Here is a 15,062-nt window from a genome sequence, read left to right as displayed (position 1 = left end):
GGACTGATGTGGAGCCGGTTAGCTTCTGGGGCAACAGCTAGCAGCGGCGCGCTCAACAGGAAGCTAACCGCTAGCCTTCAGAGATGTGTGTGTGTTTGTGTGTTTGTGTATGTGTGTGTGCGTGTGTTTTTGTGATTGTCTTTGTGTGTGAGTTTGTGTGTGTTTGTGTGAGCGTCTGTGTGTGTGCTTGTGTGGGCATCTGTGTGTGTGCTTGTTTGTGTGTGTGTGTCTGTCTGTGTGTGTTTGTATGTGTGTCTGTGTGCGTGTTTGTGTGAGCATCTGTGTGCGTGTTTGTGTGTGTATTTTGTGAGTGTCTGCATGTGTTTGTTTGTGTTTGTGTGAGTGACTGCGTGTGCGTATGTGTTTGTGTGAGTGTCTATGTGTGTGCTTGTGTTTGTGTGTGTGTTCCTCCCCCGTTTCCCCAGCGCTCTGTGTTTTTCTGCCTGTCTCACTGTAGCCTGTCTCACTGTAGCCTGTCTCACTGTAGCCTGTCTCACTGCCGAGGAGCCTTTGAGCAACAGGCGGTGGGTCAGGAGGCCCCGCCCCGCTCTGGGACCTCCCCCGCGTGCTGATTGGTTGGCCAAAACGTCAGGACAGGTGTGTTTGATAGCGGGACCCTGTTGGCTGGGGAGGGGGGGGGGGTGCTTAATGAGGCTGCGTTTATAGAGACGCTGCCATTAAACGAAGACACAGTTCTGCATCTGATATATTCAGAGCGTTTAGAGAACGCAGCGAGTTCATCCGGTGTGGAGGGGATACGGAACAGCCCCGAGGCCCTCGCCATTAAACACACATCCTCTCTCAGGATGAACACAGCAAACTACCGCCCGTTAGGGGGGCTGGGGAGGAGAACAGTGTCGGGTAAACAGCCCCCCCCGGGGAGGGAGGGGGGCAGCTGGCCCCCCCGGGGAGGGGGGGGGGGCTACACCCCTGAGATCTTTGTGGGACGCTCGTCGGCCAACCTGATTTCACTGATCATCTAAATCACTAAAAGTTGCAGTCAGTAAAATGAGAGTTGTAAAGAGAGAAGCTTAATGGATCCCACAAACCAATCAGGGAAGAGAGGCCCTGATTGGTCAGAAGGGAGCAGGGGGAGGGGCTGATAGAGAGACAGGCTGAGCAGAAGCTCAGAGCCTTTCCCCGACGACTGAAGGTCTCAGATGTTACCTCCACCCTCCATCTACTAGGGGGCAGGTCTACAGCCCCGCGATGAGGCCACACCTCCACCCTCTTTCCACCAGGGGGCAGGTCCACAGCCCCGCGATGAGGCCACACCTCCACCCTCCATCCACCAGGGGGCAGGTCTACAGCCCCGCGATGAGGCCACACCTCCACCCTCCATCTACTAGGGGGCAGGTCTACAGCCCTGCGATGAGGCCACACCTCCACCCTCTTTCCACCAGGGGGCAGGTCCACAGCCCCTCGATGAGGCCACACCTCCACCCTCTTTCCACCAGGGGGCAGGTCTACAGCCCCGCGATGAGGCCACACCTCCACCCTCCATCCACCAGGGGGCAGGCCTACAGCCCCGCGATGAGGCCACACCTCCACCCTCCATCCACCAGGGGGCAGGTCTACAGCCCCGCGATGAGGCCACACCTCCACCCTCCATCCACTAGGGGGCAGGTCTACAGCCCCGCGATGAGGCCACACCTCCACCCTCTTTCCACCAGGGGGCAGGTCTACAGCCCCGCGATGAGGCCACACCTCCACCCTCCATCCACCAGGGGGCAGGTCTACAGCCCCGCGATGAGGCCACACCTCCACCCTCTTTCCACCAGGGGGCAGGTCTACAGCCCCGCGATGAGGCCACACCTCCACCCTCCATCCACCAGGGGGCAGGTCCACAGCCCCGCGATGAGGCCACACCTCCACCCTCCATCCACCAGGGGGCAGGTCTACAGCCCCTCGATGAGGCCACACCTCCACCCTCTTTCCACCAGGGGGCAGGTCTACAGCCCCGCGATGAGGCCACACCTCCACCCTCCATCCACCAGGGGGCAGGACTACAGCCTCGCGATGAGGCCACACCTCCACCCTCCATCCACCAGGGGGCAGGTCTACAGCCCCGCGATGAGGCCACACCTCCACCCTCCATCCACTAGGGGGCAGGTCTACAGCCCCGCGATGAGGCCACACCTCCACCCTCCATCCACTAGGGGCAGGTCTACAGCCCCTCGATGAGGCCACACCTCCACCCTCCATCCACCAGGGGGCAGGTCTACAGCCCCGCGATGAGGCCACACCTCCACCCTCCATCCACCAGGGGGCAGGTCTACAGCCCCGCGATGAGGCCCACGCCCGTTCTGCTGCGGCTCCGTCAACACCGTCTCCTGACATGACAACACATCAGAGGAAGGGACTGGTGGAGGAGCTGAAGGTGGATGTGCGACCTGTTGGTCTCGGAACGGCAGTCACAGTGCGGCAGGACAAAGCGAGAGCGTCTGCTGTGATGCGTCCACGCTGGGACCCGGCCACTGGGAGGCCGTGGATCACGGTGACATCACGGTGACATCACAGCCCGGACGACGGATGGCTCACTTAAGAACCGTCCGGCTCGACCACAACTCAATCATAGGAACGTTGCCGTGACGCTGACCCAAGCAATCTTTGAATGGAGAAAACACACACACAAACATTGGTCAAATAAGGATATCGATGAGACTAATCACTCCCTTAGGCTTAGTTTACGCCAGAGTTGCTAGTCTCATTTTGAAGTAACTCCCCTTGGAGGGGGAGTTGAAGTAAAGGAATTAAAGGAACAACATCCATACAGGCCTCAACAGGATCAGACCTCTTCTATAGGGTGACAGCCCATCCTAGGACAGGAGAACCAATAGGAAGGGGTTAAGGTCCGGCCAAATAATGTTACCTTACATTTATGATGCTTTTGTCCAAAACGACGTACAGTAAGTGCATTTAACAATGAAGATATAAACATCAGAGTAGGACAATCATTTGAGTTCATAAAAATGTATCATAAAGTCAGCTTAGCAACTTCTTTTAAGTGTTACAATAAAACAACTATTTACATTTTATTTGATGTCATTCCCCAAGAAGCAGTCTGACAGAAGTTTACAGCCTGCGTTGGATGATGGAGGGTTATACATGATGAAGGGTTTTACATGACGAAGGGTTCTACATGATGAAGGGTTTTACATGACGAAGGGTTCTACATGATGAAGGGTTCTACATGACGAAGGGTTCTACATGAAGGGTTCTACATGACGAAGGGTTCTACATGACAAAGGGTTCTACATGACGAAGGGTTCTACATGACGGAGGGTTCTACATGACGGAGGGTTCTACATGACGGAGGGTTCTACATGACGAAGGGTTCTACATGACGAAGGGTTCTACATGACGAAGGGTTCTACATGATGGAGGGTTCTACATGACGATGGGTTCTACATGGTGGAGGGTTTTACATGAGGAAGGGTTCTACATGATGAAGGGTTCTACATGATGAAGGGTTCTACATGATGGAGGGTTATGAGATAACAACTCTCATTAAGGGCGAGCATGTCCTTGAATCTTAATATTTATTCCTTTGTTTACCGGGTCACAGCACTGTGCTGCCCTCTGCTGGACGCTCGGAGGTAATACACGATATTACATCCATCAGAGTAAAGCATAATAACGGCATGTTTCAAGGTCTATTCCAGGACTTTATTGCCAAAAAAACCAATTCAGAAGAAATATGCCACATAAATTATTTTATTGTAATTGTAGCGACGATAAGGATGATGTTACATAACATAGTAACAATGTGTAGATGATTGTATGATAAGATTTACTTTATTAATCCAAAACCAGGGAAATTCAATTGTTAAGGCTTGACTACCAAAGTAGATTAAATAAAAATGCTAAAATAAGACAAACAAGTGTATGATGGGAATGTTAGTGCTATATGGTGACCAAGGCAGCTGAAAGCACTATAACATGATTAAAAAGTCTATGATTAATTTGCCAATTATAACTTCCTACCAATAAAAAAAAAATGCAGATTAAACTTTTTGGGAAGGCAATGCGACCAAACCATTCTGAAAGGAAGTGGAAGCCCAGCTCGGCTCTGAGCCCGGCTCGGCTCTGAGTCCGGCTCGGCTCTGAGTCCGGCTCTGAGTCCGGCTCTGAGCCCGGCTCGTCTCTGAGTCCGGCTCGTCTCTGAGTCCGGCTCGGCTCTGAGCCCGGCTCGTCTCTGAGTCCGGCTCGGCTCTGAGTCCGGCTCGGCTCTGAGTCCCGGCTCGTCTCTGAGTCCGGCTCTGAGTCCGGCTCTGAGTCCGGCTCGGCTCTGAGTCCGGCTCTGAGTCCGGCTCGTCTCTGAGCCCGGCTCGGCTCTGAGTCCCAGCGCTCAATCCTCCTTAGGGCTCGGAAGACTCACATCGGAGAAAGAGAAGCCAGCGATGAGGGGACACTACGCTCAGGAGCAGTCCAGTAGTTCAGCCGTGCCTTAGTTAACGGACGTGTAGGGTAAACACTGAGTACAGCTGCTGTCCAGAGCCGTCTAAACCCAGGCCTGTTTCATCAGACATGATATCAGCTTGACCAGAGCAGCGCAGGCTGTCACAGCGGATCAGTGTGAGCAGAAGGTTGATCCTCAGTGATGCCTCGGTTCTTACTGAGCAAATATAAACAGAGCTGACCGGACAAATCCCCCAAGAGACGCCGGACACGGCCGGCTCACTGCCGTAGCATCGGACTGGAGACCGCCTACCACACATCAACACCACAAAACCACACCACACATAACAAAACCACCACACACAACGCCACCACACACAACCACACACCAGCCAGCTCCAGCTCTGAGGACGAGCTACTCTTTGATAACCCCCCCAGTCCTGTTGAAGAGCAGCACTCAGGACAACCCTAGGCTCGGTTCAGCCCCTACACACACCCCCATGCCAGGTCAGCTGGAACCATCTACACTCAGGGCGTTAGACGCTTGTATCCACAGCGACCTACAATAAGTACATTCGTCAGAAGAAAGAGAAAAACTATATATCGCTGTCAGTAAAGTAAGGATGTTCATAGAACCAAGTGCCAAGCAGCAGCAATCATTAGGTTAACCCATTCCCCGTATACAACAAAAAGAGATAGGATAAGATGCCTTTAAAAATAGTACTGAGAATTGTATAGCAAGGATGTAAAACTTGTGCGTAAGGTACCACGCTCACATGTAGCCCCCTGAGTCATGTTGAATACCTGGACACACACACCGACTACTCCGTCAGGTCACACCCTCTGAACTCACTCATGAAGTATTCTATATGCAAAGTTTAACCCGGGCCAAAGTCACATACAAGTAGTATGTTAAACATAAATATGCTATTTAGTATCGTACTCACAAAACCTATTCAAGGTTGATGCCAGGAAACCACTGAATAGCCCCCCATGAAGTACCAAATGTCCCAATGCATCTCATGTCATGACACATGACCCAGCCCCCCGGTGGGGTAGCGTGCAGCGAGCTACAAATCCACCGACAGCTGCAGTGGCTGAGCCTGGCCGCTGGGGGGCAGTATGTCGCTTAGGGTGTGTGTGTGTGTGTGTGTGTGTGTGTGTGTGTGTGTGTGTGTGTGTGTGTGTGTGTGTGTGTGTGTGTGTGTGTGTGTGTGTGTGTGTGTGTGTGTGTGTGTGTGTGAGAAACACAGAACATCCCAGTGAATCTCAGTTTCAGTAAAATTCTTTATTTGACAACATGCTTTGATTCCTAAAGACGTCGAGACGTAGAAAACCTCTGACCACCAGTAGATCGAAGACCGTCATAAAACTCTGTACCTAAACGTGTCCCCATGGTAACCAGCAGACAGCTGTCAGTCAGGGGCAGCAGAGGGATCACTCTCTCCTCTAAGTCTGGTGGATCCCTTCTGCTCTAAGTCTCTAAGTCTGGTGGATCCCTTCTCCTCTACGTCTGCTGGATCCCTTCTGCTCTAAGTCTGGTGGATCCCTTCTGCTCTAAGTCTCTAAGTATGGTGGATCCCTTCTCTCTGGACATCCATGGTTTGGTGTGACAAATAAATGTAACCTTTGGCAAAACAGAAGATGTTGTCTTTAAAACCTGCAATAACAATCACATGTTAAGAAATAATAATTAATTACAAAGCTCCTGCCCTACAGAACTGCAACCAAATATATCTTTCAGGCAGACAGAATAAAAACAGTTTGAAAGTCAATTTTGAAACCCATACCCTGAGGAATAGAAACCAAAAGGTCACCTATTGACAGAAAAATAACCATAACCTCATAGAAAACAACCTCTCAGTTTGAAATATATGACATCTGAAGTATAAAGCTTCTCCTGCTCTCCATGTTCTCAATAAGCTGAGCCCAGAGCTACCAGACTAAAGGACCACAATGCACTGCTCTCTCAGCCAGGGCCCCCCGAGGGGAGGGACCGTCCTGACCTCCCAACACCAGTCAGAAGCTGAGCCCAGAGCTACCAGACTAAAGGACCACAATGCACTGCTCTCTCAGCCAGGGCCCCCCGAGGGGAGGGACCGTCCTGACCTCCCAACCCCCGTCAGAAGCTGAGCCCAGAGCTACCAGACTAAAGGACCACAATGCACTGCTCTCTCAGCCAGGGCCCCCCGAGGGGAGGGACCGTCCTGACCTCCCAACACCAGTCAGAAGCAGCCGTCGTAATCCCCCTGTTCACCACAGCTGCTGCTGTCGCTGTGGGCGTGGCTCTAATGGCTTCTCCCCCTGGTCCTGGCTCCTCCCCCTGGTCCTGGCTCCTCCCCCTGGCTCCTCAGCACACTGCCCTCCTGCTCTCCTCGCTGATGGTGCTCAGACCGGCGTTCCTGGCCGTCGTGACCGCCGCCCAGACGCGGCACAGCATCCCGCCCCTAGCGATGCGACACAAGATGGGGTGGTTACCATAGCGACCAGCAGAGAGGCGGTCCTCTGATCAGAGTGTCTGTGTTGCCACCTTATGCCGCAGTACACCAGGTCGTCTCTGCAGGAGTCCTCCAGCAGACAGTCCAGGGAGAAGTGATGGTGGAGCAGCTGGGAGAGTGAAACACACCTGGGTCAGAAGATACACTAATCCACCACTAAACCACAGTGAGAACCCACTAGACCACCACTAAACCACCACTAGACCACCACTAGACAACCACTAGACAACCACTAGACCACCACTAGACCACCACTAAACCACCACTAGACCACCACTAGACAACCACTAGACCACCACTAGACCACCACTAAACCACCACTAGACCACCACTAGACCACCACTAGACCACCACTAAACCACCACTAGACCACCACTAGACAACCACTAGACCACCACTAGACCACCACTAAACCACCACTAGACCACCACTAGACCACCACTAGACCACCACTAAACCACCACTAAACCACCACTAGACCACCACTAGACCACCACTAAACCACCACTAGACCACCACTAGACCACCACTAAACCACCACTAAACCACAGTGAGAACCCACTAGACCACCACTAAACCACCACTAGACCACCACTAAACCACCACTATACCACCACTAAACCACAGTGAGAACCCACTAGACCACCACTAGACCACCACTAAACCACAGTGAGAACCCACTAGACCACCACTAAACCACCACTAGACCACCTCTAGACCACCACTAAACCACAGTGAGAACCCACTAGACCACCACTAAACCAGAGTGAGAAGCCACAAAACCACCTCTAAACCACAGTGAGAACCCACTAGACCACCACTAGACCACCACTAGACCACCACTAAACCAGAGTGAGAAGCCACAAAACCACCTCTAAACCACAGTGAGAACCCACTAGACCACCAGTAGACCACCACTAGACCACCACTAAACCACAGTGAGAACCCACTAAACCACCACTAAACCACAGTGAGAACCCACTAGACCACCAGTAGACCACCACTAGACCACCACTAAACCACAGTGAGAACCCACTAAACCACCACTAAACCACAGTGAGAACCCACTAGACCACCACTAAACCACCACTAGACCACCACTAGACCACCACTAAACCACCACTAGACCACCACTAAACCACCACTAAACCACAGTGAGAACCCACTAAACCACCACTAGACCACCACTAGACCACCACTAAACCACAGTGAGAACCCACTAAACCACCAGTAAACCACCACTAGACCACCACTAAACCACAGTGAGAACCCACTAAACCACCACTAAACCACCACTAAACCACAGTGAGAACCCACTAAACCACCACTAGACCACCACTAGACCACCACTAAACCACAGTGAGAACCCACTAAACCACCAGTAAACCACCACTAGACCACCACTAAACCACAGTGAGAACCCACTACACCACCACTAAACCACCACTAAACCACCACTAAACCGCCACTAAACCGCCACTAAACCACCACTAAACCACAGTGAGAACCCACTAAACCACCACTAAACCACAGTGAGAACCCACTAAACCACCACTATACCACCACTAAACCACAGTGAGAACCCACTAAACCACCACTAAACCACCACTAGACCACCACTAAACCACAGTGAGAACCCACTAAACCACCACTAAACCACCACTAAACCACCACTAAACCGCCACTAAACCACCACTAAACCACAGTGAGAACCCACTAAACCACCACTAAACCACAGTGAGAACCCACTAAACCACCACTATACCACCACTAAACCACAGTGAGAACCCACTAAACCACCACTAAACCACCACTAGACCACCACTAAACCACAGTGAGAACCCACTAAACCACCACTAAACCACCACTAAACCACCACTAAACCACCACTGAACCACCACTAAACCACCACTGAACCACCACTAAACCACCACTGAACCACCACTGAACCACCACTAAACCACCACTAAACCACCACTAAACCACCACTAAACCACCACTGAACCACCACTAAACCACCACTAAACCACCACTAGACCACCACTGAACCACCACTAAACCACCACTAAACCACCACTAAACCACCACTAAACCACCACTAAACCACCACTAAACCACAGTGAGAACCCACTAAACCACCACTAAACCACCACTAGACCACCACTAAACCACAGTGAGAACCCACTAAACCACCACTAAACCACCACTAAACCACCACTATACCACCACTATACCACCACTGAACCACCACTAAACCACCACTAAACCACCACTAAACCACCACTAAACCACCACTGAACCACCACTAAACCACCACTGAACCACCACTAAACCACCACTAAACCACCACTGAACCACCACTAAACCACCACTAAACCACCACTAAACCACCACTAAACCACCACTGAACCACCACTAGACCACCACTAAACCACCACTGAACCACCACTGAACCACCACTAAACCACCACTAAACCACCACTAAACCACCACTAAACCACAGTGAGAACCCACTAAACCACCACTAAACCACCACTAGACCACCACTAAACCACAGTGAGAACCCACTAAACCACCACTAAACCACCACTAAACCACCACTAAACCACCACTGAACCACCACTGAACCACCACTAAACCACCACTAAACCACCACTAAACCACCACTGAACCACCACTGAACCACCACTAAACCACCACTAAACCACCACTGAACCACCACTAAACCACCACTAAACCACCACTAAACCACCACTAAACCACCACTAAACCACCACTAAACCACCACTAGACCACCGCTAAACCACAGTGAGAACCCACTAAACCACCACTAAACCACCACTAGACCACCACTAAACCACCACTGAACCACCACTAAACCACCACTGAACCACCACTAAACCACCACTAAACCACCACTAAACCACCACTAAACCACCACTAAACCACCACTAAACCACCACTGAACCACCACTAAACCACCACTAAACCACCACTGAACCACCACTAAACCACCACTAAACCACCACTGAACCACCACTAAACCACAGTGAGAACCCACTAAACCACCACTAAACCACCACTAGACCACCACTAAACCACCACTAAACCACCACTGAACCACCACTAAACCACCCCTGAACCACCACTAAACCACCACTAAACCACAGTGAGAACCCACTATACCACCACTAAACCACCACTAGACCACCACTAAACCACAGTGAGAACCCACTAAACCACCACTGAACCACCACTAAACCACCACTAGACCACCACTAAACCACCACTAAACCACCACTAAACCACCACTAAACCACCACTAAACCGCCACTAAGCCACCACTAAACCACAGTGAGAACCCACTAAACCACCACTAAACCACAGTGAGAACCCACTAAACCACCACTAAACCACAGTGAGAACCCACTAAACCACCACTAAACCACCACTAGACCACCACTAAACCACAGTGAGAACCCACTAAACCACCACTAAACCACCACTAAACCACCACTATACCACCACTGAACCACCACTAAACCACCACTAAACCACCACTAAACCACCACTGAACCACCACTAAACCACCACTGAACCACCACTAAACCACCACTGAACCACCACTGAACCACCACTAAACCACCACTAAACCACCACTAAACCACCACTAAACCACCACTGAACCACCACTAGACCACCACTAAACCACCACTGAACCACCACTAAACCACCACTAAACCACCACTAAACCACCACTAAACCACCACTAAACCACCACTAAACCACAGTGAGAACCCACTAAACCACCACTAAACCACCACTAGACCACCACTAAACCACAGTGAGAACCCACTAAACCACCACTAAACCACCACTAAACCACCACTATACCACCACTGAACCACCACTAAACCACCACTAAACCACCACTAAACCACCACTGAACCACCACTAAACCACCACTAAACCACCACTAAACCACCACTGAACCACCACTAAACCACCACTGAACCACCACTAAACCACCACTAAACCACCACTGAACCACCACTAAACCACCACTAAACCACCACTAAACCACCACTGAACCACCACTAAACCACCACTAGATCACCACTAGACCACCGCTAAACCACAGTGAGAACCCACTAAACCACCACTAAACCACCACTAAACCACCACTAGACCACCACTGAACCACCACTAAACCACCACTGAACCACCACTAAACCACCACTAAACCACCACTAAACCACCACTGAACCACCACTAAACCACCACTGAACCACCACTAAACCACCACTAAACCACCACTAAACCACCACTAAACCACCACTGAACCACCACTAAACCACCACTAAACCACCACTAAACCACCACTGAACCACCACTGAACCACCACTAAACCACCACTGAACCACCACTGAACCACCACTAAACCACCACTAAACCACCACTGAACCACCACTAAACCACAGTGAGAACCCACTAAACCACCACTAAACCACCACTAGACCACCACTAGACCACCACTAAACCACCACTAAACCACCACTGAACCACCACTAAACCACCACTGAACCACCACTAAACCACCACTAAACCACCACTAGACCACCACTAAACCACCACTAAACCACCACTGAACCACCACTGAACCACCACTAAACCACCACTGAACCACCACTGAACCACCACTAGACCACCACTAGACCACCACTAAACCACCACTAAACCACCACTAAACCACCACTAAACCACCACTAAACCACCACTAAACCACCACTAAACCACAGTGAGAACCCACTAAACCACCACTAAACCACCACTAGACCACCACTAAACCACCACTGAACCACCACTAAACCGCCACTAAACCACCACTGAACCACCACTGAACCACCACTGAACCACCACTAAACCACCACTGAACCACCACTAAACCACCACTGAACCACCACTAAACCACCACTAGACCACCACTAAACCACAGTGAGAACCCACTATACCACCACTAAACCACCACTAAACCACCACTAAACCACCACTAAACCACCACTAAACCACAGCTTGAGGACAAACCCCAATCTGCTGCTGATCTGAAGACGCAGTGGACAGAAGTGTCTCCACACAGGCATGGAGCTGAGGGTCACCTTGTGGACCGTGTCCTGGTCTACAGGGACCGCTCTGAGCCAGCGGACCAGGGCCTGGTCCTCAGGAGCAGGACAGTCCACCTGAGGAGCCAGCGGGCCGTCTGCAGTGAGGGGACACCAGGGAGGCTCAGTGAGGGTACAGGGACAAGTGCCCTGGCTCTGTGGCTGACACGCTGTCGGATACGTAGCGGCCTCGCTCCATGAGCCCCTCTAGATGTTAGTGAACCCCGCTCTTCTGATCCTCCAGAGCGGGGAGGGGGTCACCTGTGGAGAAGGAGGAGGCGTCGCTGGTGGAGGTGGAGCAGGTCTTCAGGACCTGTATCTCCTGGTGCTTCCTCTGGACCGAGGTTCTGAGGAGGTCCTGGTACTCCGTCTCCTTCTCCGTCAGCTGGTTCAGGAGCCTGGGGAGGAGAGAGGAGGTGAGGAGAGAGGAGAGAGGAGAGGAGGAGAGAGGAGGTGAAGAGAGAGGAGGGGAGGAGAGAAGAGGTGAGGAGAGAGGAGAGAGGAGGTGAGGAGAGAGGAGAGAGGAGCTGAGGAGAGAGGAGAGGAGAGAGGAGAGAGGAGGTGAGGAGGTGAGGAGAGAGGAGCTGAGGAGAGAGGAGAGAGGAGAGAGGAGGTGAGGAGAGAGGAAGTGAGGAAAGAGGAGAGAGGAGGGGAGGAGAGAGGAGAGAGGAGGTGAGGAGAGAGGAGGTGAGGAGAGAGGAGAGAGGAGCTGAGGAGAGAGGAGGTGAGGAGAGAGGAGAGGAGAGAGGAGGTGAGGAGAGGAGGAGAGAGGAGCTGAGGAGAGAGGAGAGAGGAGAGAGGAGGTGAGGAGAGAGGAAGTGAGGAGAGAGGAGAGAGGAGGGGAGGAGAGAGGAGGTGAGGAGAGAGGAGGGGAGGAGGGGAGGAGAGAGGAGGGGAGGAGAGAGGAGAGGAGGAGAGATGTGGTGAGGAGGTGAGGAGGAGGTGAGGAGAGAGGAGGTGAGAAGAGAGGAGGGGAGGAGAGAGGAGGTGAGGAGAGAGGAGGGGAAGAGAGAGGAGGGGAGGAAGGAGGAGGTGAGGAGAGAGGAGGGGAGGAGGGAGGAGGTGAGGAGAGAGGAGCCGAGGAGGGGAGGAGAGAGGAGGGGAGGAGAGAGGAGGGGGGGAGAGAGGAGGGGAGGAGAGAGGAGGGGGGAGAGAGGAGGGGAGGAGAGAGGAGGGGAGGAGCAGTGAACCGGCTGGTTCTCGTTCACCTCTGTGTCTCCTGCCGAAGCTCGGCCAGCTGGAGGCTCAGCGGACAGGAGGGGAGGTGGTCATCATGGTGACCACTGCTGTCGTCATGGTGACCGTCCGGGTCCCCCGTCTCCGGGGGTTGGCAGGCGGCGTCCTGCTCCGCCTCCGGGCCGGAGGCGGGAATGCCGAGATGCTCTGGGGGAGAGCCCGCCTCCTCACCCTCAAAGGACGACTGCAGCTGGAGCTTCAGCTCTAGGGAGGGAGGGGGGGGGGGAGGGGGGAGAGGGAGGGAGGGGGGAGGGGGGAGGGAGGGAGAGGGAGGGAGGGGAGGGGGGAGAGGGAGGGAGGGAGGGAGCGAGGGCGAGAGGGTGAACCAAGTGTAAGGGTGAATGTGAACTTGGTAACAAGCTGAATTGAGTGACAGGGAGAATTGAGTGACAGGGTGATTGAGTGACAGGGTGATTGAGTGACAGGGTGATGAGTACCTGGCAGCAGCACGGTGATGGCCTCCTGAACGGCCTGTCTCAGCAGGTTGTCAAGAGCAAACATCCAGTGAGGTTTGACCTGCTGCTGGCGGAGAACCTTCTTCACCTGGGCAGAGAAACAGGTAAAAACAGGTGGTACAAGGTGGAAACAGGTAGAAACAGGTAGAAACAGGTAGAAACAGGTGGAAACAGGTAGAAACAGACAGTTGAAAACAGGTGGAAACAGGTAGAAACAGGGGTAAACAGGTAGAAACAGGTGGAAACACATGGAAACTGGTAGAAACTGGTGAAAACAGGTGGTAAAAGGTAGAAATAGGTAGAAACAGGTGGAAACAGGTGAGAGCAGGTGGAAACAGGTGAGAGCAGGTGGAAACAGGTAGAAACAGGTAGACACAGGTGGAAACAGGGAGAAACAGGGAGAAGTAGAAACAGGTATAAATGGGTCTACTAGAAAGAGATCTACTTCCCTCCTTGACCTGGACAGGAAGAGATCAACTCTTTTGAGAGGTAAAGCCCCCCCCCCACACACACACACACACACACACACACACACACACCAACATAACGTTTAAAATCCCACCTTGGTAATAACGTGTATTTAGCTCACCTTAACCCTTATTTCCATAGCCTAGGGTTTTAAATACTTATAAAGGTACCTAAAATAGCTTTTATTGGCATGGTGGCGTTCAGACCTAACCTTGACCCTAATCTGAATTGCTTCGGTAAACTTCGTAAAGTTATAATCTAAGAAATAAACGATGACAACCGGCTTCCTAACTAGTTTAAACCGGACCGTTGTAATGCTCTGATTCCACTGTACTCAATCTAATCCTCATTAAATCCTTTAGTTAAACTCACGGCGTCCTGGAAGCTGAACAGCGCCGCCTGCAGGCTGCTGGCCGGTACTGCGGCGGCCAGCAGCGCGGCTCGCAGCTCCAGCAGACTGCAGGTCAGGACCCTCCGGTCGGGGGAGCGGATGTGGTCCCGCAGGCAGCCAATCAGGTGCAGGATGTGATCCGCCGTCAGCACAGACCCCCCACCAAGCTACAACAGCATTAGAGGAGCCACGCTGTCGGGGTTAGTAAGGTCCTATACATGTTACAGTATGTTCCACACATGTTACAGTATGTTCCACACATGTTACAGTATGTTCTATTCATGTTACAGTATGTTCCACACATGTTACAGTATGTTCCACACATGTTACAGTATGTTCCATACATGTTACAGTATGTTCTATTCATGTTACTGTATGTTCCATACATGTTACAGTATGTTCCACACATGTTACAGTATGTTCCACACATGTTACAGTATGTTCCATACATGTT

At 52.1% G+C, this 15,062-nt stretch overlaps 1 protein-coding gene across 1 annotated transcript in view; it reads right to left on the bottom strand.

The window, feature by feature from the left end:
* Window positions 1–5,672: 5,672 nt before the first annotated feature.
* The window catches only part of si:ch211-1i11.3 (mitogen-activated protein kinase kinase kinase 5), a 35,780-nt gene continuing 26,390 nt past the window's right edge, over window positions 5,673–15,062 (bottom strand). Inside the window, exons 22-29 of the mRNA XM_060053331.1 lie at window positions 14,590–14,775; window positions 13,732–13,837; window positions 13,267–13,498; window positions 12,320–12,456; window positions 12,056–12,156; window positions 6,932–7,008; window positions 6,737–6,848; window positions 5,673–6,698 (exon numbers count right to left, since the gene is read on the bottom strand). Coding sequence (XP_059909314.1) covers window positions 6,752–6,848; window positions 6,932–7,008; window positions 12,056–12,156; window positions 12,320–12,456; window positions 13,267–13,498; window positions 13,732–13,837; window positions 14,590–14,775 — 936 coding nt within the window. The 3' untranslated portion in view covers window positions 5,673–6,698; window positions 6,737–6,751. The remainder of the gene's footprint in view (window positions 6,699–6,736; window positions 6,849–6,931; window positions 7,009–12,055; window positions 12,157–12,319; window positions 12,457–13,266; window positions 13,499–13,731; window positions 13,838–14,589; window positions 14,776–15,062) is intronic.

The sequence above is a fragment of the Gadus macrocephalus genome, chromosome 6 (genome assembly GCF_031168955.1).
Source record: "Gadus macrocephalus chromosome 6, ASM3116895v1".
Taxonomy (NCBI): domain Eukaryota; kingdom Metazoa; phylum Chordata; class Actinopteri; order Gadiformes; family Gadidae; genus Gadus; species Gadus macrocephalus.
Note: the sequence above shows the minus strand (reverse complement) of the source record. Positions and strands in the feature narration are given on the sequence as shown.